Below are 23118 nucleotides of genomic sequence, written 5' to 3'. Positions count from 1 at the left end.
TGACACCTCCTTGATCTTGGAGCAGGGGATGGATCTCACGAGGTGGAATACTTGCCCAGAATACATGAAGCCTTGGGTTCGCACTACAGCATGACACAAACCTGGTGTTAAGGGCACATCAGTTATTTCAAGTACTGGGGAAACAGAGGCGGGAAGCAGAATAATCCTTGCCACTTAGTGAGTGAGAAGCCAGCCCAGGGTACCTGAAACCCTGTATCCAAAACAGAAATCCTCGATCTTTATGTCATTATGCCGTCGTCGTCGTTGTTGTTATTGTTGTTATTTTAACTCTATTTTCTCTGATAATAATATAATAACACTCAGAGACACAAACTGCGAGGCTTCAAGCAGTCTCAAAGACCAATGTACAGAAAGACCTAAAACACGGACCTGGACGTCCAGAGTGAGGATATTCACACCCTCGTTCTAAATCTAAAGGCAAAGCCAGGTGCTGGAGCAGCACTGTAATCTGCTCTGACTTGGGTTTAGGGGCAGATAGAGGGTGAGGGAGGAGGATCGCGAGTTTAAGACCAGCCTGAGTTATATAAGAGCCTGTGACTCAAAACCAAAATGAACAACACTTAGTTTGGAGCGACTTCTGGCCGCCTAGATACCCCTATCCCCGCCCCACAGCCTTAAGGCTTAAGCCTTAAGCGTCTAAGTGCTTCTGTTCACAAGATTCCTCACTGCTGTTGCTGCCCCTGGCCCGTCATACATAGTAGCCAATGGGGATACCCGGAGGTAGGCGCGGCAGAATTCTCAGCCAACCAGAACGCAGCGGTCCCTGACAACCACACCCCCCACTCCGCTATTGGATTAGGCTGCCGATCTGGTTGGCTCGGCCCACAGAACCTCTCCTTGCTAGTGGGGTGCCACTCGTGTTGCCGGCACACACTAGCCCTAAGCAGCTTGCTTTTGTTTCCGTAAGCGCCCCTCGCGCAGTCCAGAATCCCAAGTCAGTCCCACCAGCAGAGCCCGCCTCTTGCTTCAGCATCCGAGTCCCATAGGCTGACTGGGCTGCGGGCGACGTTCGGATTGGAAAGAGAGCTGTCCGTCAAGCATACGCTCCGCCCTGCCTCTATAATTGATAAAAGAACGTGAAGTTGTCCCAATTCTGGGAACGCGAGTTCATTGGTTCGGCACTCTCTCGCTCCAGCAAAGACCGGAACAGGAGTGAGGTTTCGGTTAGAAACAGGGAGATGTCAGTCAAGGGATGAGCAGTGGTTTTCGCCAATTAGCGCACACGATCTGCGGAGGCTCCACCAGAATGGGGCGGGACATAAGAGAGAGCCTGCTCTTGATTGGGTGAGAGGGACTAGGTCCCGCCCCCTTGACCTAGTAGATTCCAGGCCGCGCCCCCTTCAGCCGGTAGCCCTTGGTACGCGAAGAGGGCCGCTCTGGCCCCACTTCACAGCGGATCCTGGCTGCGTCCGGTGGAAGGACGCGCAGATTCCACAGCGTTCCGGGAGAGTCCCGCGCTGTCTTTACGGTGAGGGAACGCAGCGTGTGGCTGCCATTGGCACTCCGGGGAGTCAAGACGGCCGTGAAACCGGAAGTGTCCCGGGAGGCGTCGCTTCCGGAAGTGTGGCAAGTCCCCACCACACCAGGAAGTGTGGTGCGGCGGCGGCTCCTCAAAGTGTTGCTGTCCACCCAGTTGAGATACGAGGTTGAAACAGGTGTTGATGTACCGTGTTGGCCGAAGCCCAGCGGAGCGTCACCCATCCGAAAGTGCCGGAGGGTGCAAGTATTTGGTCATGGTTTTGAATGTCGCGTCCTGTCGAAAACCGTAGGGGAAACCGCACTAGGAATGTATCCGGGGGGTCTGGCTCCCTGAAGGCTCGTAAGAAGTTTTCTGTTGCTGCCCATCACCCTCGATTCCCCTTCTCTCCAGGGATGTGCAGATGGAGGCCGGAGGAGATAATGCTGTCCCAGCCCCCGGGGGCGTGGAGGACTTGGTGGACCCGCAGTTCCCCAGAGAGGAGGCTGGAGACAGTGAAAGGGTTCACGCAAGCACGCTGGATCCCGGAGATGGGGACCCGGAGGACACAGGTATAGCTTCCCTCAATAAAACCTTGGAAGCAACCCCACCCCCCCCCCAGGGCTTGTCATTGCTAGCTGAGTGGGGAAGAGATCAGTGGGAGACCAGTGGGTAGTCTTTGGGAACCCAAGAAAGTAGCTTGAGGCATAGCTCTCAGTCAGTCGTTGGACACAGGCTTGCTGACTTAATTGAAATCGTTGAGAAATGACATAGAAGCCAATGGGTGTCAGCTGCTGTCCGGAAGGGGCAGCATTGTGCCTCTACAAATGTATTCTATGGTGGGTGGGTGGTGGTGGTAGTGTCAAGGCTAGGAAGATGGACTGTGCTGTTTTGCCCGGAACAGTCCCATTTTAACAATGGCGTTCTCACATCCTGGGACACCCTTCTGTTGCAAGGAAATTAGAATGTACTTGACCTGAGTGTAGCTCCTTAAAGAATCAAAGGGGACATAGTTGGGTCCCAAAAGGGTTGTCTTGATGGGAGTTCCTTGATAGGAACTGAGACGTGTTGCTTGGGTATTTGGGAACATGGGAATATCAGTACACAATTAAGAACATAGGAAAACACTTGAGGGTGAAAAAATCAGATGGGGTTGCAAATGGATGATTGTCCTTGGGTGAGTCAGTAGACATCAGAGGCAGTGGGAAGAAAGCAAGGGGCTTCATTATGGGATTTAAAGTGATAACTCTGGGCGGAAAACAGTGGGAACCGTGAACACCTTGTGGGTTAGTGATTGTTAATGGTGGCCATTGGTGTAGTGGGGGCTCAGACCTAGAGGAAAATAAGAACTGTCATGTAAAGGTAATTGAAGACTAAGGTGTCAGGGATGCTCATATGTGTTTGTTTGGGTGTTAATGTAGCAGCAGAAGTAATTCGGGGGAGTGGCTGAAGGCTAGGGGAGTCCTGGTGATCTGGGTGTCAGTGGCCAGTAATGGCGCTGTCATGGGAAAAATAAGGACCATCACTGGGAGTCTGGTTAGCCTGGAGAGTCACTGGGCATCAGCAGGGATCAGTGGATGTGGGTGCGGATAGAAAAGGGTTAGGGAAGTCAGTGGGGGCACTTTAATGGTGGTCACTGAGGGGTAAGTACACGTGAGAGGGATAAAGAAGGGGTCAGAGGAGTTAAGGAAGAGCCACTGTAAATAAGGAGGCCAATAGTCATTCAGAGAGCAGGCAGGTGCCTTGAAGGCCTGGGAAGGCAGTGTCTGAAGGGAATAATGGAGGGGCCAATGAAGGACAGTGAGGACATGTTGGGTTGTGTTTTAGGGTGAGGCTCATTGGCACCTTAGTGTTGGTGGACATTTTCAGCCATGTTCACTGAACAGCTAGGAAGATGTGTGTGTCAGTGTGTGTGTGTGGGGGGGTGTCACTGGGGGTGGGGGTGAGAGAGCTGGTAAGAATTTGGTAGATTGTGGAAAATGTAAGGTTAGTGGGAGATGAGCCACTCTAGGTTCCCTTTCAGGATCCAAGGAAGAGCCATCCAGGCTCCTATCACCTCTGCCTCAGGCTGAGGCTGCATCAAGCACCTGTGAGCACTGGGAAACTGCAGCAGCCTCAGACAGCAGCCCCACCGGAGAACCTGAGAGTAACTCTGAGGGTCAGGGAGAAGACCCCAACGATGGGGGGGACCCCAGTGACGAGGACTGGCGCAGCCAACGGAAGCACGTGTTCGTGCTGAGTGAGGCAGGCAAGCCCATCTACTCACGGTACGGTAGCGTGGAGGCACTGTCGGCCACTATGGGGGTGATGACAGCCCTGGTGTCCTTCGTACAGAGTGCAGGAGACGCCATCCGTGCCATCTATGCTGGTGAGTGACGAGGAAAGGGCTGAAGAGCGGTGGGCTGGTGGCCGGGAATATGGATGGCTGGGGGATAGAGCCATGGGTACACCTGCCCACCCACCAGAAGTGAGTCAGTGGGTCAGGGTAACTGTCTGGAGGTCCTTCATGTTGTCTAGGAGTGAGGAGGTGGACTGGATGACCTGGATATGTCTGAATCCATGTTTGTCTCACCATCCCAGCACCTGACCCCATGCTGTGTCTGAGTTACCTGATACCTCCACAGCCAACATATCCCCACAAGTGTCCCGATAACCCTAGCTTGTCCTCGCCCTGATTTAGGTGCTGGCAGAGTAAGAGCGCAGGCTCAGTCAGGCCATGCGCTGTATGTGTTGGAGAGGGTTTGGGAAAGGCATCCTTTCTGACCCCTTGGCTCATTCCTGGTCTGTGTCCACCCTATCCACTCTTCCTTCCCCCCAGAGGATCACAAGCTGGTGTTCCTGCAGCAGGGTCCACTCCTGCTAGTGGCTGTGTCCCGGACTCCACAGTCTGCAGCACAGCTACGAGGTGAGCTGCTTGCTGTACACGCCCAAATTGTGAGCACACTAACGCGTGCAAGCGTGGCCCGCATCTTCGCACATAAGCAGAACTATGACCTCCGTCGCCTGCTGGCCGGCTCAGAGCGCACACTGGACCGGCTCTTGGACAGTGTGGAGCAAGACCCGGGCGCCCTGCTCCTGGGTGCTGTGCGCTGTGTGCCTCTGGCCCGTCCACTGCGGGATGCCCTGGGCACACTACTGCGGCGCTGTACAGCCCCAGGCCTGGCCTTGTCAGTGCTGGCTGTTGGCGGTCGACTGATAACTGCGGCCCAGGAGAGGAATGTGCTGGCGGAGTGCCGGCTGGACCCTGCTGATCTACAGTTGCTGCTTGACTGGGTGGGTGCACCAGCCTTCGCGGCAGGTGAAGCATGGGCACCTGTGTGCCTGCCTCGCTTTAACCCGGATGGTTTCTTCTATGCCTATGTGGCCCGCCTGGATTCCATGCCCGTCTGCCTGCTGCTGCTTGGTACCAACCGTGAAGCCTTCCATGCCATGGCTGCCTGCCGGCGCTTAGTTGAAGATGGGATGCACAACCTTGGTGCCCTGCGTACTCTTGGGGAGGCTGCCAACTTCTCTAATGGCCCAGCAGCCAGTGCCCCAGCCTACAGTGTGCAGGCTGTGGGAGCCCCTGGCCTCCGGCATTTTCTCTATAAGCCACTGGATATCCCTGAACAACACCGCCAGCTGCCACAGTTTACCAGGTGGGCCCTGACCCCAAGTTGATTGAAGATATGTCTAACCAAGACAGTCAGCATCTTCTACACATGAGTTAGGAGAGATAGCGAGGCCATGCTCTAGAAATGGGGAACAGACAGTTCTCTGATAGCAGAGGCTTGAGCACCAACCTACAGGAGTCCCCCTGTTGTAGTGGGAGAAAGGCTCTCCTTTCCAGTTTAATGGAGGCAGCTTGTCTTACAACCACTAGAAACCCCTCAAGTCTATTTGGGAGAAGCTGAGCCCCATAACTTAATCACAGTCCCTAGCCTGAGAGGGGAGGGGAGGCAGGCTCTGACTCACCATGCCACTGCCTCCCTCTGTTGCAGTCCCGAGCTAGAGGCCCCATACAGCAGAGAGGAAGAGCGACAGCGACTGTCAGACTTGTATCACCGCCTGCATGCTCGCCTCCACAGCACCTCCCGGCCCCTGCGCCTCATTTACCACGTGGCTGAGAAAGAGACGCTGCTGGCTTGGGTGAGTTGATCAGCTTGTCAGTCAGTCAGTCAGTTCCCTCCTGCAAGCCTGCTCTCCCTGTCATGATCCCTTCTAGCCTTAGCACCCTCCATGGGCATGCTGGAATGGGCACAGGTTTTGCCTGTATCTGCATCACTGACCCTGTGGGCACATGTGTTTTGAATTACCGAAGAAGTTCTCACTGACTTCAGCTCTCCCTTTAGCCCTGCCATTTCCTTGCTGTCCCCCATTAGCAAGCAGGCAAGGGTCTTTGACTTTCAAGGACCCCGTCTCCACTGCCTCTGTGCTTGCTAGTTCCCTTCTACCAGTGTAGAGGCCCCAGCTCTCCTTAACCATTGCAGCAGGGTCAGGACTGCTCTGTGCCCTCTACCTGGAGTGACTGTCTTGTGAGTCTGTTAAAGATCAGCTACTGAGGGAGGCTGATGGCCAGGAAGGCAGTCCCACAAGGAGTGAGACCTCCCCCAACAGGGCCATTAAATAATAGTGAATATTAATATGGATCCAGTGTTGTAGGCTAGGATGATTGTTTCCAGTTTTAAGTCATCTTGGAGTTGGAAGTGGCAAAGCCAGTATAAAGAATCACCACAGAGGGGCCGTTCCCTCAGGCACTCATGTTCCCTGGTCTCATTTGCTGTGGAATGTTTCCACAGGCTTTGTTGACTTGTGGTCCTGGCATTGTCAAAGGACATCAGTCTATAAACTTGCTGGTAGAGTGCCCTTGACTCAGCTCTCTCATGCTTCAGCATGGTCATGGTGAGAGGCCATGCAGTAAGCTCACCGTTTGAAGGGGCCGTGACACCAGCTCGGCTCTCTCAGGGAAGGTGGAACCGGCCACACATGAACGATAGTATTTCCCCTTTGTAACTAGCACGCACCCGTGGCACCCATGGCCTGTGTAGTTGTGGGTTTTAGCAGTATATGCCCTCCTTCATTTTAACATGCCTCTATGACTTGAACTTGTAGCAATTACCAGGTATTTGCTTGGTGATCGCTTTCCTTTTTTTTTTTTTTTTTTTTTTTTCGAGACAGGGTTTCTCTGTATAGCCCTGGCTGTCCTGGAACTCACTTTGTAGACCAGGCTGGCCTCGAACTCAGAAATCCGCCTGCCTCTGCCTCCCGAGTGCTGGGATTAAAGGTGTGCGCCACCACGCCCGGCTGGTGATCGCTTTTCTAACCACTCCACTTTTTACATTTATACTTGGGACTCTACATAAGAACAGACTTCTTATTGAATGTTTTTTAAATTTTGAAATTACATTTATTTATTATTTAATGTATATGCATATACATGTGTGTTGAGTGTAGAGGTCAGTGGACAGCTTGTGAGAATCCATACTCCCCTAGCTGATTGTCAGGCTTCGGTGGCAAGTGCCCCTTCTTCCACTGAACCATCTCACTGGCCCAGATGTTTATATTTTATATAAACGTGGCCTCTTGAGATTGTACTTGATTTCAGCAGTGTGAAATACTTTTCTAGCATTTTCTGCAGCTATTTGGGACTTAGCCTGTGGACTTCCTGATTTAGGTAGCTTGGGTCCTGTCTCCCATTGGCACATCTCTGTCACATACAAGTACAGCTTACTTGACATACTACATCCCTCCTGGACTCAGCCATTTTGCCAAGGAATACTTCTATCTTTTTCTAAGGAACTCCAAGGTTTTAGATCAAGTGGTCGGGAGAAGGCTTGCTGGAAAGATGGCTTCCAAGTGGAGAGGTCCCTAGAGGAGGTACTGCCTATACACAGGGGAAGCTGAGATCTGAGGCAGGCTGGATTGAGGGGACAGCAGAAAAGAGGCCAATGGTGCTGGGGTAGAAAGAGAACACTGGGCAGAGTGGTGGCAAGTGGCATACAGAAGGTCCTAGAGACCTCGAGGACAGGCCTCAGGGTGGTGTGAGAATCACTTTGAATCGTAAACTCTGCAAGGCTGAGATGATACCACAGGGGCAGGAGCAAGGACAGTCGGGGATGTTATGATTGCTCCCTCAATACCGGGTATTGCTGTTACATTATCTCTAATCTGCAGATAAGCAAACGGAGAACACACAGAGTCAGAATCACCTAGCTGAAGCTGCTGATCCAGCTGGCCTCTTGTCTGCCCTTGACAGGATGAATACCAGATTGCCCAGCCAGCCATATCCGTTTGCTGTTGAGCATGTCTCCCAAGCTTCAGAAGCACACAGGGTTGGGCTGGGAACACAGAATCATTCATGACTCACTCTAGTCCATCTGACTCTCTTCTCCCCTCTCCCCAGGTGACTTCCAAGTTTGAGCTCTATACTTGCCTCAGCCCCCTGGTAACCAAGGCTGGTGCCATCTTAGTAGTGACGAAGCTCTTACGCTGGGTAAGGAAGGAAGAGGACCGGCTTTTCATCCGTTACCCACCCAAATACTCCACACCCCCATCCACCTCGGCGGACCAGGCCCCCAACAATGGCTTGTTCACAGGACTCTGAACAACTGCTGGAGTGACCACATTTGGCTTTAAATACTGTGTCTACTCTGGAAATGTGGGTAGAGGTCTGTGCAGAGCTGGTCCCCGTCTCCCTGGGTAGGTGGGCAAGATGTCAGGGTTTGCCCACAAATGGGAGAAGGGTGACAGCAGCCAGAGGCACAGGTTGCTCTCTGAGCCCCCTCATGCACCTCCATGTTTAGGAAAGTGGGACGCTTCCTCTGTCCTTTGCCTCACCTCCCTAACTAGCCTGAATGCCACTGTACCCTCCGTCACCAGCTGTCTCCTCCCAGCCTCTTCTAAGCAGCCCAGGTTGCTACCATGTCCATCTTCCAAGCAGACCTGAGACTGGGCTGAGGCTCTCCTCAGGGTAGGGGTGGGTAACCCACAAGGGCTCTAGAATTTGGAATGCAGGGCTAGCCTGTTCTTGAAACCAGCCTGGGTGTTTAAACACACACACACACAGACACACACACAAACTGTACAGAAAGGGCCTAAAGCTGAATCCTTCAAGACATTCCTCTGTTCTTCATGCTCCCTCCCCGTTCCCATCATTTTTCCCTATCCCTACTTTAAAGCAAACAACCCCCCAAAAGACTCAAGCTCCACCATGTTGGGCTGTTTCTTACAAGAATAAGAAGGTGGCCTCCAGCATCCACCTGACTTCATCCTTGGGCCGGGATGCAGCTTTGTGAAGATGCTCTTAGCTGCCAAAGCGTTCACTTTCTCTGTACCTTTTAGTGGAGACCTGTAAACAAATGGACAGGGGTTGGAAGTGTGTTGTGCTGATGCCTAGCATGAACATATTCTGGACATTGAACGCTTGCAGTAACAACCTAAAGAAGAGCCCTTAAAGAGCTTGTGCTCACAACCCACCTCAACTTCTCACTACCTGGCTTCCAGCCCTCTTTTAGAGACTGGGCCCGCGCATGCGTGTAAACGCAAGCTAGCAGTTGCATTTGCAGATGTTCTGCGCTTGCTCCAAGCAGACACCTGTGTCGCCCCGCCCCCTGTTTTCCTACAATGTCTATAGTGGCACGTGCTGCCTTTCCCTGCTGTTTCTCTTCCGAGGCACATGCGCAGATACCCCACGTTGGGAAATGGCTGCGGAGCTGGAGCCTTTGATGGCGGAGTGGCTGGGAGCTGAGAAAGCTGAAGACACCCGAGGTAGTGAGGGCCAACAGGGTAGATGGGAAAGAGGCTTCGGCTCATTACGATAATTGAGAATTTTTTTAGAAAAAAGTTTTTAGCCTATTGAAACTTCCACAAAGTGGAAAAAAAAAAATAACATGCGTGTTATCATCACCTAGGTAAACTTGCCAACTTTATTGATCATATTAAATATCTTAAGCAAGTAGTTCAAGACCCATTACTCAGCAAGTCGGGGGGAGGGGAGAATAATGATGTCCTCCCAAAACTTCTCTGTCGCTGCACAGCTGAGGGAAGGATCTCCTCTGTCACTTCACAGCCAGCCTAGATCACTACATGGGTTTCACAAGGCTCTTGAGCACGGCTTTCCCCGGTTTTGTCCGATTTGGTTTGACTTTTAGTAATGACAGTTTCTCTTCCTCATTGGGGGCAAGGAAGTGTAGTCCAGCCTAGAAACTACTGGAAATTGCAGTTCCTTGGAAAGAAAATATCTCTCATGGTAAATTCACTAGAAGAGCATTCTTGTTTTAATTATAGAAAATTTCTAAACATTCTAAAGTAGAGAAAATAGTGTGACCAAGGTCCCTGACTCTGCTTCAACGGGTGTTCAATCTTTGTCCTTGTATCTGTCTCCACCCCTCCTTCCTGCACATCCAGCCCGTCACTACATGGCCAAACAGGGGAGGTGGCATCTTGCCAGACCTGTTCACTCAGATTCCAAAACAATGAATGTGACCTTCAAGAGCAAGACCTGCAGTTTCCCTGGGCACCTGAAACACCTGCCTGGTGCTTGGCACTCAGTGACCTTTCCTTTTCCTTTTCCTTTTTTTTTTTTTTTTTTTCTTCTTTGTGGGTGAATATTGAAGTCATTTTAACAGAATTTGTCTTGAATTGGAGCCACATGTTGGGCGTCAGTTTTCAAAGAATAGAAATCAGACAAGTCGCATTTTATTAAGCACGCGGTACAGTGCCCCAGAGGTGTAAACATTTAGCATCAACCTTACACATTCCTCAGAGTTTAAGTAATAAGGTCGTCATTGGCCCTGGAGAAAGGCAGAAGACGAATCAGGTCACATTTCTTCGCCACTGACTGGCCATAGGGGGATGCTCTGCAGCCCCAGTGGCCTTCTGGTAGGGGCTTATAGTTTTCAGCAGATGCTGTTCCACATCTACAATCTCCATGCTAGATCATCACAGGAGACAGACTGCACGAGCGTGGACCAGGGGTGGCCAGTGGTGTGTTACTAACAGAGGCAGAGAGAGAAGAATTGAATCCAAAACCTGACCAAATCTAGGTATATCCATGCAGATTGTAGATTTTTTTTTTTTAAAAATAAGAGGTGGAGAAATTTAAATTTCAGTTGATAAAATTGTTTATCAAAATTGTTCATAAGAGGTGGGCCCTAGGAGTTTTGTTTTTATTATTGAATATCAAGATTGAAATGAGAAAGGCGGGAATGTACCTGGCAAGGGCAGCTCCTCGAAAACGGCCTGAGGTAAGCACACTGATAATTATGGAAGGGGGCTTGGATTTGTGGAAGGGGAGCGAAGTGGAGGCCTTCATGATGTATTATTTTATTTATCTCTTAGAAATACGTAATTTACAATGTAAGAGGTCAAGGGGAAGCTGAGCAGCAGCCCGAGGGACCCAGGCTAACACCCAGATTTTAAGTTATACCAGTACCTGGAGCCCCCATATATGGGAAATATGCACTGGAGTATTCAGGACTAGTGGGTCATACTATGTACAACTTAGAGATGACAAACACTCAACACGTGGAGATGCCGATAGAGTACCACAGCCTATTTCTATGACTTTTGTGTACATCTGAAACAATTTCAAAATAAAATGTTATATGGGGGAACTTACCCTCTCAGCCTCTTTTCTTTTGTAACATGGAAGGCTCTTTGTTACTGTTTTAAGTTCACAGAGATACTAGGTTTCAATGTTTTTCCATTAGAAATTAGAATTTCTTATAGCCTGGGGGGCTGGAGAGATGGCTCAGTGGTTAAGAGCACTGGCTGCTCTTGCAGATGATCAGGTGTGAGACCCAGCACCCACACCGTGTCTCCCAGATGCCTATAACTCCTGTTCTGGGGGATCTGACACCCTCCACTGGCACCAGGCACACCTGCAAGGCAAAACATTCATACACTAGAAGATAGAAAGCTAAGAATGTTTTCTTGTTACTCACCCTGGGTTTTATGACAAGCTGTAAAAAGGCAGAGAGAGGAAAACCACGGGTGGACTCTGCAGAAGTTGCCAAGGCCGGCTGGAGATCACGGGCTGGTCAGAGAACACACGTATGATCTGAGTATCAGAAAGTGTACATGACGGTTGTGAATTGTACTGGGTGTGATTAAACGTGAAGCAAGTGTGGGTGATGTTAACCATCCTAGACCCGAGGCCGTGAGCACTAGGGTTCATCATGACCTCCTCACCGTGCTTGAAAGGCTTTCTAAAATGCTAGGAAAACAAGCCGCTTTCTCTGTTGGGAGCTTCTCTTTCTTGGCAAAAATACTAAAATCGCTTTAAATAATAAAAATGTCTCAGGAGGACATGTACCAGCTTAGAGATGATGGTCTCATGGCAGTGAGATTCAGAGAAGGGGAATTTTCATCTTTTCAAAGATGTTTAGAATCTTATTTAGGTATGAATTTTTTTTAAATGACACATGAAATATTTGTTTCTAAAAGATGAAAACATAGTCACTGACAGTGGTAAATTCCATAGCATAGCTAGGAAAGCCCTGGTCTAGGGTATGTGAGGCTCTGAGTTTGAGTTACAGCATCACAAAAATTAACCAAAATAAAAGTGTGATCTCCCCCTCTTCCCAGCTTGGGTCCGTCAGAGCCTCGCAGTATCATACATTGTACACATGTATGAAATTGTTACAGAATTTAAAAAATAATGATAATAAATGCAAAACAGTGGCCTTTACTTGAAACCAGAAGGTCCTGGTCTCATTTCTGTGGCTGTGATAAACTACTCTGGTAAAAAAAGCAATGTAAGAGAGAAACAGTTCATTTGGCTTACAATTCCAAGATACAGTCTGTCATTTTAGGGAAATCAAAGCAGGTAGTCACTCAAGCAGCTAGTCACAGCATGCATGTGCAGCCAAGAGCAGAGGGGAACACATGCAGCCATACCACCTCCTTACTCCCTGCTCTCAGCCAGCTTTTCTCTCTTTTCAGAACCCCCAAGTTGGGGGGACAGTACCTTGATAGCTGGGTCCTCCCGTATCAATTAGCAATAAAAACACCCCAACCCCAGCCCCTGAGCCATATTCATAGGCTAACCTGATCTAGCCAATTCGTCAACTGAGGCTTCTCCAGTGATTCGAGGTTGTGGCAAGTCGATAGTTAAAAACTAACCAGCAGGGCATGAGAGAGGGCTCAGTGGTTACAGCACTTGACTGTTTTTCCATATGACCCAGATTTGATTCCCAGCACCCACATAGCACCCCCCAAAGCCCTGTGACTCTAGTTAGGGGCTCTGGTTCCTCTTCTGACCTCTGAGCACCAGACTTGTGGTGCATAGACATACAGGCAGATGTCTATCTACACATCCAAGCAAGATACAAACTAGCCAGCCTATGGGATCTTTGCAGATATAACTACTTATGACGAGGTCATACTGGCCTAGGATAATTCATTGGTAAATATCCTTACAAGAGAAAGGAACTCTAGGACATAATGACACACCATAGGGTATGGATGGCAGACACAGAGGGGAGAGCTCCTTCCTGTCAGCAGCTGAGAAATGGAAAATCTGCTCAGCATGGCATCGTTTACAGCTGTGAAGGAGTCAGTTCATAGGCAACAGTAGGAGACTGCTCCTAAATTATGGTGTGTGTGTATAGTGGAAAGCCACACAGCCACCAAAAAGAATAAGCTGATCACCTGTACTTTGTCAAGTGAGAAATAGAAGACCTGCCACATCCTGTATCACATGGTGTCTGTCCTGTGTGAGGAGAAAGGGTGCCTGTCAGGATGAGAATCAAGAGCTTATATCACTGAATGACTTCTCGGGAGAGGGACTGGGGAACGTGGGGTCTGAGGATAAGGGATTTTCTATTCTGTGGAGAAGCACTTCTGCATTCACTTTCTAGCTGTGGTCTGTGTTTCTGATCTTTATTTCCTTTCCACCCAGGCTCTTATGGAGAGGAGGCAGTCGCTGGGGTTTGAGCTTTTATCATTGATTCCAAGAATTTAGGGCATTTTTTTCCTAGGGGTGTTTGTTTGAACTTTTAAAGTAATACAGACTCATGCTAAAACATGTATAGAAGTATGCATCATGAAAAACAAACAAATAAACAAAAAACATTTGCTTGAACTGGGAGCCAAATAAGGTCAGTCCATTGTAGTTCGATTGACATGGGCTACAGGTCATTCTTTATTTCTTCTGTCCGTTCAAACTCATGTTTGAAGACATTTACAATAGTAACTGAACTCAATCAGAGAGATCAACCTTTGTGTTTTTATATTTCAGTATTAGGTATTAAAAGGACACGATGTAACTATGTTCAAAATTATTCAACCCCACACTTACAAATGTATGCTGGTAGGAGTTTTACACCCAACCCAGAGCTGAATGTTACAGTCAGTGCTTGAAGGAAGAACAGTTTGTTTACTGATGGGAATATCTCTTACTGCGGGGGTAGCATCTTCTTGCTAGCTCTTCCATCATTGATTATTAGTAGTTATCTGTAATTGTATGAATGGAGTTGGGTAGAGGTACTCACGCTAATTCCCAACAAATACATAACCAATTACAGTGGTCATAAGGAAGGAGACTGGTAAAGTGACAGCCTGATTTTCTTGAGGCAGACAGGTGAAGCCCTAAGGAGTTAAATGGAGATTCAGGAATGAAAGCCCACACAAGATAACAGTGGGGCCAAGCTGAGAGTTTAAAAAGAAGAGCAAAGCCACAAATCACCCTTCTGGCAAGGCATCAGTGGATAGCCCACCTTCCTTGTGGTTTTAAACAGTTTGAGTGGAGGACAGAACTGGGTCAGACTTGAGGTCTTGAGTTCTGCACTCTGGTTAGAGGCTCTACCCCTGCTTCACGGATGTGTGAACAAGTCTTTATTAATGTAGGGATCCCCCCCACCCCCAATTTCCCCACTGTGTACTGATTCCTAGTCCTCATGATGTTGAGCAGATTCCCAATAGCATCATCACCATGTTCATCTGTCCTTTGCATTCGTTTGGATTAAAACTAAAAATGTCAAAATCTTGGTACAGTTCCAGGGTCTGTCTCCTGCCCGCTCCCTCCCCTCCCCCTCCCCCTCCCACCCCGCTTTCATAAGTGGTGTTCTGGTTGTCCAGCAGGAGGCTCCTCACACCCACTTCTTTCTGCTTACAATGATTAGCAGCCCCTGGCCTGGGCTTCAGTGAGTCAATGGCTTGCTGCCCTAGTACAAGGGCCTGAGTTCACATCCCTAGAACCCATGGTGAGTACAGAACGAGTCTAACCCTTGTTGAGGACAGTCTGCAACCCCAGCCCAGGGTGAGCAGGAGTGAGGATCGGAACTATGTCAATCTCCATACTCAGGATGGCTGACCAGTCCAGCTGACGTGGCCAGCGCCCAAAGTAGGGAGGTTATGTTACAAAAAATACAGTGGAGAGTGAATTCTAGAGAAGTTGACTTCTGCCCTATACATTTGCCCACATAACTCAATGCACCACCACATTCACGTACATACAGATATGTGCAGTGACACACATAGACACATGTTAAGTAAATATGTATTAAGAGCATGTTAATAATTCATTAGAATTCACAAGTTAGGGCTATAGTTATTTTAAAGAACTCACTATGAAATCTGTCTTCCGTGTTTCATTTATTGGAATCTCATCATGAATTTTCAATAGCAGTAGAAGACACTCTCTCTTCTCATCCTGAGTTTGACTAAGAGGAGTTCAGGAATGTCTTTTGTCCCCTTGTAGCAAAGCTAACTCATCCAGGATACATCATGATACTTAAAAACAGAGAGCTGGTTCCCCAGGCGCCCTGCTGTGGCAGGAGACATGGCCCTCAGCCCAGTTTTGGTCAGTCACAGCTAAGGAGTGTCTACTGAGTTCTAGCTGCTTTCTGACCTGGGTCTGCGTCTTTCCCGGCTTTGCCCATACGCCTGCTGGGTCCTGTAATTCTGGTTTTCATCCCTACAGGACAGGCCACATCTCTGAATACGATGGAAGACTTGCTGGAGACAGTGAAAAAGCTACAGAAAGGTCAGGTGTCCTGTGCCCAAGTCTCAGATTTTTGAGTCAGGCAGACAGAATTATAACCTAAAAGCTTCAACTCACAACTTTAGAAACTCATCCTGTTATTCCTATTCAGTTCTGTTCTTTGCAAAAAAAAAAAAAAAAAGAAGAAGAAGAAGAAAGGCAGGAAGGCAGGGAGAGAGAGAGAGAGAGAAGAAAGAAAGAAAGAAAGAAAGAAAGAAAGAAAGAAAGAAAGAAAGAAAGAAAGAAAGAAAGAAAGAAAGAAAAAGAAATCATAGCTAAAACTTCAAAATCTTTAAGAGGACAGAAAATCTTCCTCCACCTATAGGGGCACATAGACATAGGTGTGCACACACACACACACACACACACACACACACTATCAGTCCATTCATCTTTCTATCCATCCATTAATCTATCATATATCTGTTTATTCAATTTCGTGATCCACAGGCAAGCAATATTATTTTTGGTTTTGTTTATTAGTGCTGCAGCTTGAATCCAGGACCACTGAGCTGCTTGCCCACAACAGCAGTTTTTAAATGGTCAAGTGTCATCCAGAGATTCTTTTAAAATAAACAACATTTACCGGGGTATATTTCTTGTCCCTTTACAACCCGCAAACGACAAAGGACAATACAGAGGGCTTTGCACTTGGCGTTTTTGTTGAGAAGGAACCTGGGAGCCAGCTTATACCGAGTACCCATTTAAGAGCTGGTGCAAACTCGGGGTTTGAAGTAAGACTCCCCCACCCCCACCAGACCACTCTCAGCTTCACTTGTTGTATCCACTGATTTGCTTCAAAGGAAATGGAACCTCTCCTCTCATATCACCCACTCTAGCTCCTACACTTCATTGCAACTGTATAGAAACTGCAGGACTATAAATGTGTAGTGACCTACCCTGACTGTCTGCTATGAAATAAAGTCCGGGGGCCATGGGGATTTCTGCCAGTTGCTTTCAGCACTCTGGAGGACATCCACTCTTTTAGAAGTATCTAGAAAGGGGGTCTGTCATCCTGAAAAGTCTGGGGCTAAGCTCATGACTCCCTAGCTTGCTTTAGGTGTTAGCAGTGAGACTGGGCAAATGTAAAGCAGCCTCGAATCCCAATGCTTGTGACTCGACCCTGATCCAGAACATGATGAGGCAGGAGGAAGGCTTCTCCCTATAGAGGTGTAAAATGGGCTGTAAGGTCAGAAGTGACTCTCTACAAAGACATTGAGAATTTGCAAGGTGGCGCTTGTCACTGGAAAGCCTTGTTGTCACAGCTAGAGACCAGAGAGGCAGGAATGACAGCCTGTTCTGCCCCCTTCGAAGAGAGTGAGGCCTGTGGGAAGGGTCCATCAGTTTCCACCACACTTAAGTTGCAGCTGTAAGCCTCCACTGTGGTCCTGGAGGACATTCCACACACACACACACACACACACACACACACACACACACACACCGTGTTCTTTCCTCCTCCCTACTAGCTTACCCATCCTCTGTGACTTTGTATGTGACCCTTACCTATTCCCACAGCAAGAGATTCATACTTGTTCCCTCTCCCTGGAATAGCTCCCACTCCACACATTCCCTCCCCAGTTGTACAGGGCCTGTCTCTTGCCCTTCATTTAGGGTCTTTCCATATCTCAAAAAGCACCAATACCCATATGTTCTTTATCACCCACCTTGTGTCATCCTTGTACCTGGCACTGCCACCAGATTAACTCAGAGCCATCTCCCCTACCCAGAATGCAAGCCCTGCGAGGGCCAAGGACCTGCTACAGATGCCAGTCCGAAGCAGGTGCTCTGTAATAGCCTGTGGTGGGTGGCTAGACCTAGAAACCCAGCCCCTGATTGCAGTCCTCTCCATGCCTGGGACAGACAAGCGCCTGTCTTTTCTGGCTTAGTCTGCCTTTCTTTCTTCAGAGGGAAGCCTGGAGCCCCAGATTGAGGACCTGATCCACCGCATTAATGAGCTGCAGCAAGGTACATTTGGGACCCTAGACTGGCCAGTTGATACCAGCAGCAAGGCAGCCCTCACACAATGCCTTTTCCCCCTCTTAGGTCCAGCAAAGAAGAGATCCATTGAGGAGCTGGGAGAGGCTCAAGCACTCCAGGAAGCCATGCACAGGGAACTAGACTCCTGTGAGTGGGGCCGAAAGAGGGATCCAGGGATCCCCTGTCTGCTGCTGGTGTTTCCAGACATGACTCCTGGGCCTTTGCCCACGTTATGCTCTCACCTGTGGCCCTCTTTTTAGCCCATACAATTCAGATTAGCCACTCTAAGATGTTATCTTTCAGCTCCCAGTTCAGATAGCCCCAACAGGCTTCCCTTGATGGTTTTATGTAAAATCAGAATCCTGCCTCCTCCCCACCCCTGTTTCTCTCTGCCTCTCTGTCTGTCTCTGACTGTCTGTCTCTGTCTGTCTCTGTCTCTCCCCCCCCCCCCCCGGCCCCGGGTGTGTGTGTGTGTGTCTGTCTGTCTGTCTGTCTGCGTCCTCTGCTTTATTTCTTTCTTCAGAACCCCATTTTTATCTGCCTGACATGGCGTTTGCTTCTTTAATAGTTCATTCACTCTTCCTTCCGGGACAAACCTGTACTTTCCTCGGAGTGGTCACTCCTTTGACTCTGCTGGCACTGACCTAGACCACGGATGTGGGAGAGGGGAGAAAGGGATAGGATGGACCCCGTGGGGGATGCTTACAGCGTAGGAGGAAGCTACCTCATGTCACCCCCCTCCCCCGTCTTCTGTGTGATTCTGCCTATTGGATGGAGTTGCAGTGGGCAAAGGGGAGGTTAGCTTCCGGGGCCTGAGAGTGTCATCGTGTTTTCCAGTGAACGAAGAGAGAGTACACCTAGAGGAGGTCCTGCGCAAAAAGCAAGGTACTCATCATTCTACTCTTCCCATGGCTTCACGAAGCCCCACCCTCCCGAGCAGCCTCGGGATGCCCACTGAAAGCTGGGTCCTGGGCTTTGCTCCACTCCCCCACCCCAAGCCCCCGGATACTCTTGTGAAGGATGCACCCAAGTCCTGCGCGTTCCCATCAGTGTCCGAGGTGATGTGTGATATGGAGGTCCCAGACTCTGCCTAACCTTGTCCCTCACCAGGCTATCTTTTTTGCTTTTTCCACAGAGGCTGTGTCGATTCTCAAGAAGCATCCCCAGGAGAAAGACAGTGACACTCCACAGTAAGAGTCCTTCCCTCCTTCCCCACCTTCTCCCTCCTTCCCCAGGGAGCAAGTAAAATAAGTCATGAATACACTGTTGAATTACCCTCACCAGTGGATACATTGTTGAGTTGCCCACACTAACACACACAACCTTTATATTTTGATATGTCTTAATCACCTCAATGGCTGGTCACTTCCTAACCTCCATGTGGTAAATTCACCTCCCACCAATAATCCCAAGTTATTACTTATTAAATTCTATATCCTATCTGGCTGCCCTGGAGCCAGAGTGCTGCCCACTGGGCTGCACTCTCCTGCCTCCTTCACATGTCCAGCATGGCTCCCTGTCCTCCACTCTTCTCAAGCATGGTATCTCTCCTCTCTTTCTACTTCTCCAGCATGCCAGATCTCCTTCCTCTTCCTTCCTCTCTGTCCCAAGCTCGGGAATCCTAAAGCCCCGCCCCTGTCTGTCCTGCCCAGCTTTTGGCTGCCTGCATCTTTATTTACCAATCTGAGCCAACTGGGGGACAGTGTCCCTGCAGTGTCTTACATGTGGACGTGTGGATTCTCTTCTGCAAACAATTTTGGGGACCCCAAATATACAAGCAGCATTAAGCCAAACCCACTACAATACATACTCTTTGATTCCCTTCTATAAAATAGGACTTGAAGACAGGACACTTCCATGACCGTTAAGTGGTGACGATAGAATAAATTAGACAGTGTGACCAACTGCCCCTTTATCCATATGGTTTTCTTGGGAAGACACATTTGTAAGGACAATGGGACGGACAGGGCTGTGATCCCGCAGAAGGATCCATGGATCACGTGTCACACAAGAAAGGAAAGGGAAGCGTTCTCAGAGAGAGTAGGGGCTGAGGCAGAGTCTGGCTGTGAATGATCTTCCCCCCAGGAAGCGTACAGTCCAGTTCTCAGGATTCAGACCAAAGAAGCCGGGGTTATTTCTAAGATTGCAGTTTGGTGGGCTGCTAAGTTGTGGGAGTGGGACCTGTGTGATGAAGAGAGGGGGTGTTTACAGACCCATGAAGGGGAGCACTGGGCAGGACCTGAAGGGTTCATGGGACCTGGGGAGCACGAGGCACCCCAGACCTGACTTACTAGGTGCGGATCCTGGCCACACAACTTCTCATCTCTTGCTGTCACCACAGCTTGGATGCTCAACAACTGGAGGAGAAGCTGGAGGATCTGGCAAGTCAACACAAGGACCTCTGGGAGTTCCATGTAAGCTCCTCCCCAGGCTGGGCTTCAGTGTCTGTGAGTGGTCACTCTCTACCCCTGCTCAGGTCCGGTGCCCGGGATAGACTTTGACTCCCCCCTTCCTGTTGCCCGTGGCCTTACAACTGGCTACCTTTCACCAGCCCTCACACTCACAGATAGCATCCTTTGCTGGCTGTTGTCACAGCTTTTGAGGACTTCGTGTTGGCCTCAGAGAGGCCCATGGGACCCTCCAGAAAACCGTCATTCAGCAGTATCCCAGACAGGAGGGGGCAGTGGTACACCAAAGGGCCCTTTCTACCCCAGGCTTCTGAGGGGTAGGGAAATGTCTACCCAGAGCACAACCAAGAAAGCAAAGTAGACAGATCCTGTAACCCTGGTCCACCATCTCTGACTTGTTGGCATCTGACCACCTATGTTGAGCACAGGAGTGAGGACAATATGCGGGTTAGTGCATACGTTCTTGAGAAAGGCTGAACTCCTGGAGCATTCGAAGAACAACAAATTTAAAGGGGAGGTTGGAAAAGTTGTAAGAAATGGATTCTGAGCAAAAAGGGGAGACACAGGGAAACACTGGGTGCAGTGAATTTGTAGCCTGCCCCTCCCAAACCCCCGCAGAAACTGCCAAGTTAAAAATACAAGCGAATGAAGTGAATGACCCAACTTAGGGAAGGATTTTGTCAAAAGTGCAAAGGAGGGTGGGCTGGGGGTGCTTTCAGGGGAGAGGAACAGAGAGACCAGCCTTCATCCTGACAGGTCCTGCAGCAGCGACTGGCCCAGGAGATCAGTGCGATGGAGCACAGGAAAGATCAGCTACTTGTGGAGAGTGAGGCTCGGGCAGTGATGGGTGGTGGGACCCATGGCTTCAGGGGCCCCCCTTGATGTCCCACTACCGCCTTCAGGGACTCTGCTGCGAGCCAGGCTGGAGAAGGTGGAGCAGCAGCTGCAGGAGGCCAGAGAGACCTGGGACAGCCCAGGGAACTGTGGGTAAGAGGAGGAGCATGGCCCTCAGCCTTGGTGTCAGATCACAGGCCTCTCTGTCTTGACTCTTCTGCCCAGTGCCCTGGACCACTGCTCGCCTGCTTTTATTATAGGCTGAAGACAGAGCTGGAGGAATTGGGGGGGCAGTCCCAGTGCAGCCCAGAAGCTCAGAATGACAAAGGGGAGGTAGGCACCTGGTGAACAGAGGCAGAGACCAGAGAGAAATGAGGTGGGAGTGGGGTAGGGGTGGGGTGGGGCGACTCAGAGGTTCACTGAGAGAAGGGATCAGAGGTTTTCCAAGCCTCTGGGACACACTGAGGGAGCCACAAGGAGCCAGCAGATGCAGATAAGGGAGTGTCTAGGTGAAAGTGTCCAAGGTTCTGGACCTGCAACCCGCTCCCACTAACCTTAGGCTAGCCAAGAGGAGCAGCATCATTTGGAGCCATCAGGAGAGTTGCCAAGGACAGGAACGCCCTGCTAAGCCACGAGGACCTACCAGTGCTCACATTCCTTCAAGGACTACCAAGAAATAAAGATGATTCCAAGAGTCTCCTGAGTCTGTGCATATCAGGTCTCTGGAAGTAAGAGAGGCCCCAGCCATGAGGTGGGGAGGTGTCCAGATCCTCTTTCTCCTTCACGTTGGTGATTACATTTCATACAACGAATAAATGAAGTTTGTTTATTTGGCAGCGCTGGGAATGGAACCTACGGCCTTGAGTGTGCCAGGTAAGCCATATCCCCAGTCCCAATAGGGACCAATTTCAGCTCATAAGAACTTGAAGGACTCTCCAACCATAGCAAGATCATTGAACTATTTCCAACTCTAAGAGTTCAAACGTGCTTTGACCATACACCACACTCAGGCACTTTGCTAGTTCCCAAGAAAGTTCTAGAAACCATCGCTCCCACAGGTTTTGCCACCATAGAGCTTAGAATCTCAGCTGGAGGAAGTGTGCTTAGTATTCTGAGGGTGTCAGTGGAGGAAGTACCTTGTCAGTAATTGGGCACCTCCCTCATGACTCAGTTCTGTGTGACCTTGTCAAGGGAACAGTGAAACCAAAACCCTCTGCCAACCCAGGGGACCCCCCACACAACATGTGGCCAAGAAGACACTTTCCTCATTGCGTGGTCTTTTAAGTCAGTGTGCAGGGCCATAGCCCAGGCAGTCCGCTAAAGAGATCACAAAGACAGAAATGCTGAGCTTGGATGAGCAGGCAGATCCGGTCTGTGAGCAGTCAGTAGTCTTCAGGCAAGTACACAGATGGTTCACTTCATCACATGGCCCATACCGAGTCAGAGGCACTGGCTGTATTTCATTTGCTCTACACAAGTGATCAGTTTTTAGGAGGCAGGCACCTACCGAAGTTCCCTCTACCTCACTACAGGGTCCAGGCCAAAGGGTCCTTAGAAGGCTTTTCCTGGCTTATTACAGTGGTCAGTGGCACTTCTCTTTGGAAAAGATTTGTATATAGAGACAGGGAGGCCTTTCGAGATGAGTGCGGAAAACCACAGCTATAATGAAGCACTGGGGAAGCAGATCTCTATCAAAGGAAAGCATGGGCTGCATTGCAGACTCTGTAGAGGATTTTAAAAGGCGGGGCTTGGGAGAATTTAGGCATAGTCTTTCCAGTTGCCATTCGTCCTTACAACTGTGAGCAAGTCACTTCTTTCCAGCACTCCTCGCCTCCCCTTTCTATGTGTAAAGAAACAGGAGATGCATACGAGTGCTCACCATTCTTAGGTACCCTATTTTAGGCTTGACCAAAGTTGTCTGAAGCTCAGATGACTGGGTTAACTTTGGCCTCATTCTCCGTCCTCTTGTGATTGTGATGGGAAGCCCACGTGTTCTTCATTGCACTGATCCCAAACCCAGCATACTCATAGCTGGTGCCCATAGTAACTCCTAACGATTGACACCAGAGTCATGGGAATAAACTCCTTGCTTTTCTGGTGTCGAATTATCTACCCCAAAGCCTCCTGGAAAAAGCAGAAGGGGTAAAGTCAGGACCACGATCCTCAAACCAGCATAAGTCTGCACAGACCCTCTGTCTTCTGCTCTCCTTCTGCTGCTTTTGGTCTCCAAACCTCCCACCCCTACTTGTAATCTCGTTGGGACTTAGTCGACCTGACACTACAGCAAAGAAATGTCTTTAAAGACATCCCATAAACATCGGCGAACAGTTCCTCTGCCCAGAAAGGGGTGTAATTCATATCCACTCTACAAAGACCACCCAAAACCAAACAAAGAAACTGCGTAGCGTTATCCATCTATAGAGAGTCTGAGCAAGATCCCAGCCATCCAAAGCATA

General features: G+C 49.5%; 2 protein-coding genes across 2 annotated transcripts; both read left to right on the top strand.

The window, feature by feature from the left end:
• Positions 1–1345: 1345 nt before the first annotated feature.
• On the top strand, positions 1346–10529 carry Mon1b (MON1 vesicular trafficking associated B). The gene is made up of 6 exons (XM_029480869.2): positions 1346–1489; positions 1892–2049; positions 3501–3845; positions 4296–5115; positions 5458–5605; positions 7860–10529. The coding sequence occupies exons 2-6, from the start codon at positions 1902–1904 to the stop codon at positions 8058–8060; spliced, it is 1662 nt and encodes a 553-aa protein (XP_029336729.1). The 5' UTR covers positions 1346–1489; positions 1892–1901; the 3' UTR covers positions 8061–10529.
• Syce1l (synaptonemal complex central element protein 1 like) lies at positions 9022–21326 on the top strand. Its single transcript, XM_021170416.3, has 11 exons — positions 9022–9223; positions 15381–15443; positions 17349–17408; positions 17487–17567; positions 18258–18305; positions 18556–18610; positions 19762–19834; positions 20585–20654; positions 20731–20815; positions 20923–20995; positions 21222–21326. Exons 1-11 carry the CDS (start codon positions 9022–9024, stop codon positions 21288–21290), a joined length of 879 nt encoding a protein of 292 aa, XP_021026075.1. The 3' UTR covers positions 21291–21326.
• Positions 21327–23118: the final 1792 nt, after the last annotated feature.

This window comes from Mus caroli, unplaced genomic scaffold, assembly GCF_978045245.1.
Source record: "Mus caroli unplaced genomic scaffold, Mus_caroli_1 scaffold_10, whole genome shotgun sequence".
In the NCBI taxonomy this organism is placed as follows: domain Eukaryota; kingdom Metazoa; phylum Chordata; class Mammalia; order Rodentia; family Muridae; genus Mus; species Mus caroli.
The sequence above is the reverse complement of the archived record's forward strand: the minus strand, read 5'-3'. Positions and strand labels throughout refer to the sequence as shown.

What these genes read in the sequence shown, in the direction of transcription:
- Mon1b (XM_029480869.2), top strand. Translation starts at nt 1,902, where the DNA reads ATGGAGGCCGGAGGAGATAATGCTGTCCCAGCCCCCGGGGGCGTGGAG. An exon ending in CATCCGTGCCATCTATGCTG is followed by an intron (nt 3,846 to 4,295) that starts GTGAGTGACGAG and finishes CCTTCCCCCCAG; the next exon opens with AGGATCACAAGCTGGTGTTC. An exon ending in AAGAGACGCTGCTGGCTTGG is followed by an intron (nt 5,606 to 7,859) that starts GTGAGTTGATCA and finishes CCCTCTCCCCAG; the next exon opens with GTGACTTCCAAGTTTGAGCT.
- Syce1l (XM_021170416.3), top strand. Translation starts at nt 9,022, where the DNA reads ATGTTCTGCGCTTGCTCCAAGCAGACACCTGTGTCGCCCCGCCCCCTG. An exon ending in AGTGAAAAAGCTACAGAAAG is followed by an intron (nt 15,444 to 17,348) that starts GTCAGGTGTCCT and finishes TTCTTTCTTCAG; the next exon opens with AGGGAAGCCTGGAGCCCCAG. An exon ending in AGATCAGCTACTTGTGGAGA is followed by an intron (nt 20,655 to 20,730) that starts GTGAGGCTCGGG and finishes TACCGCCTTCAG; the next exon opens with GGACTCTGCTGCGAGCCAGG.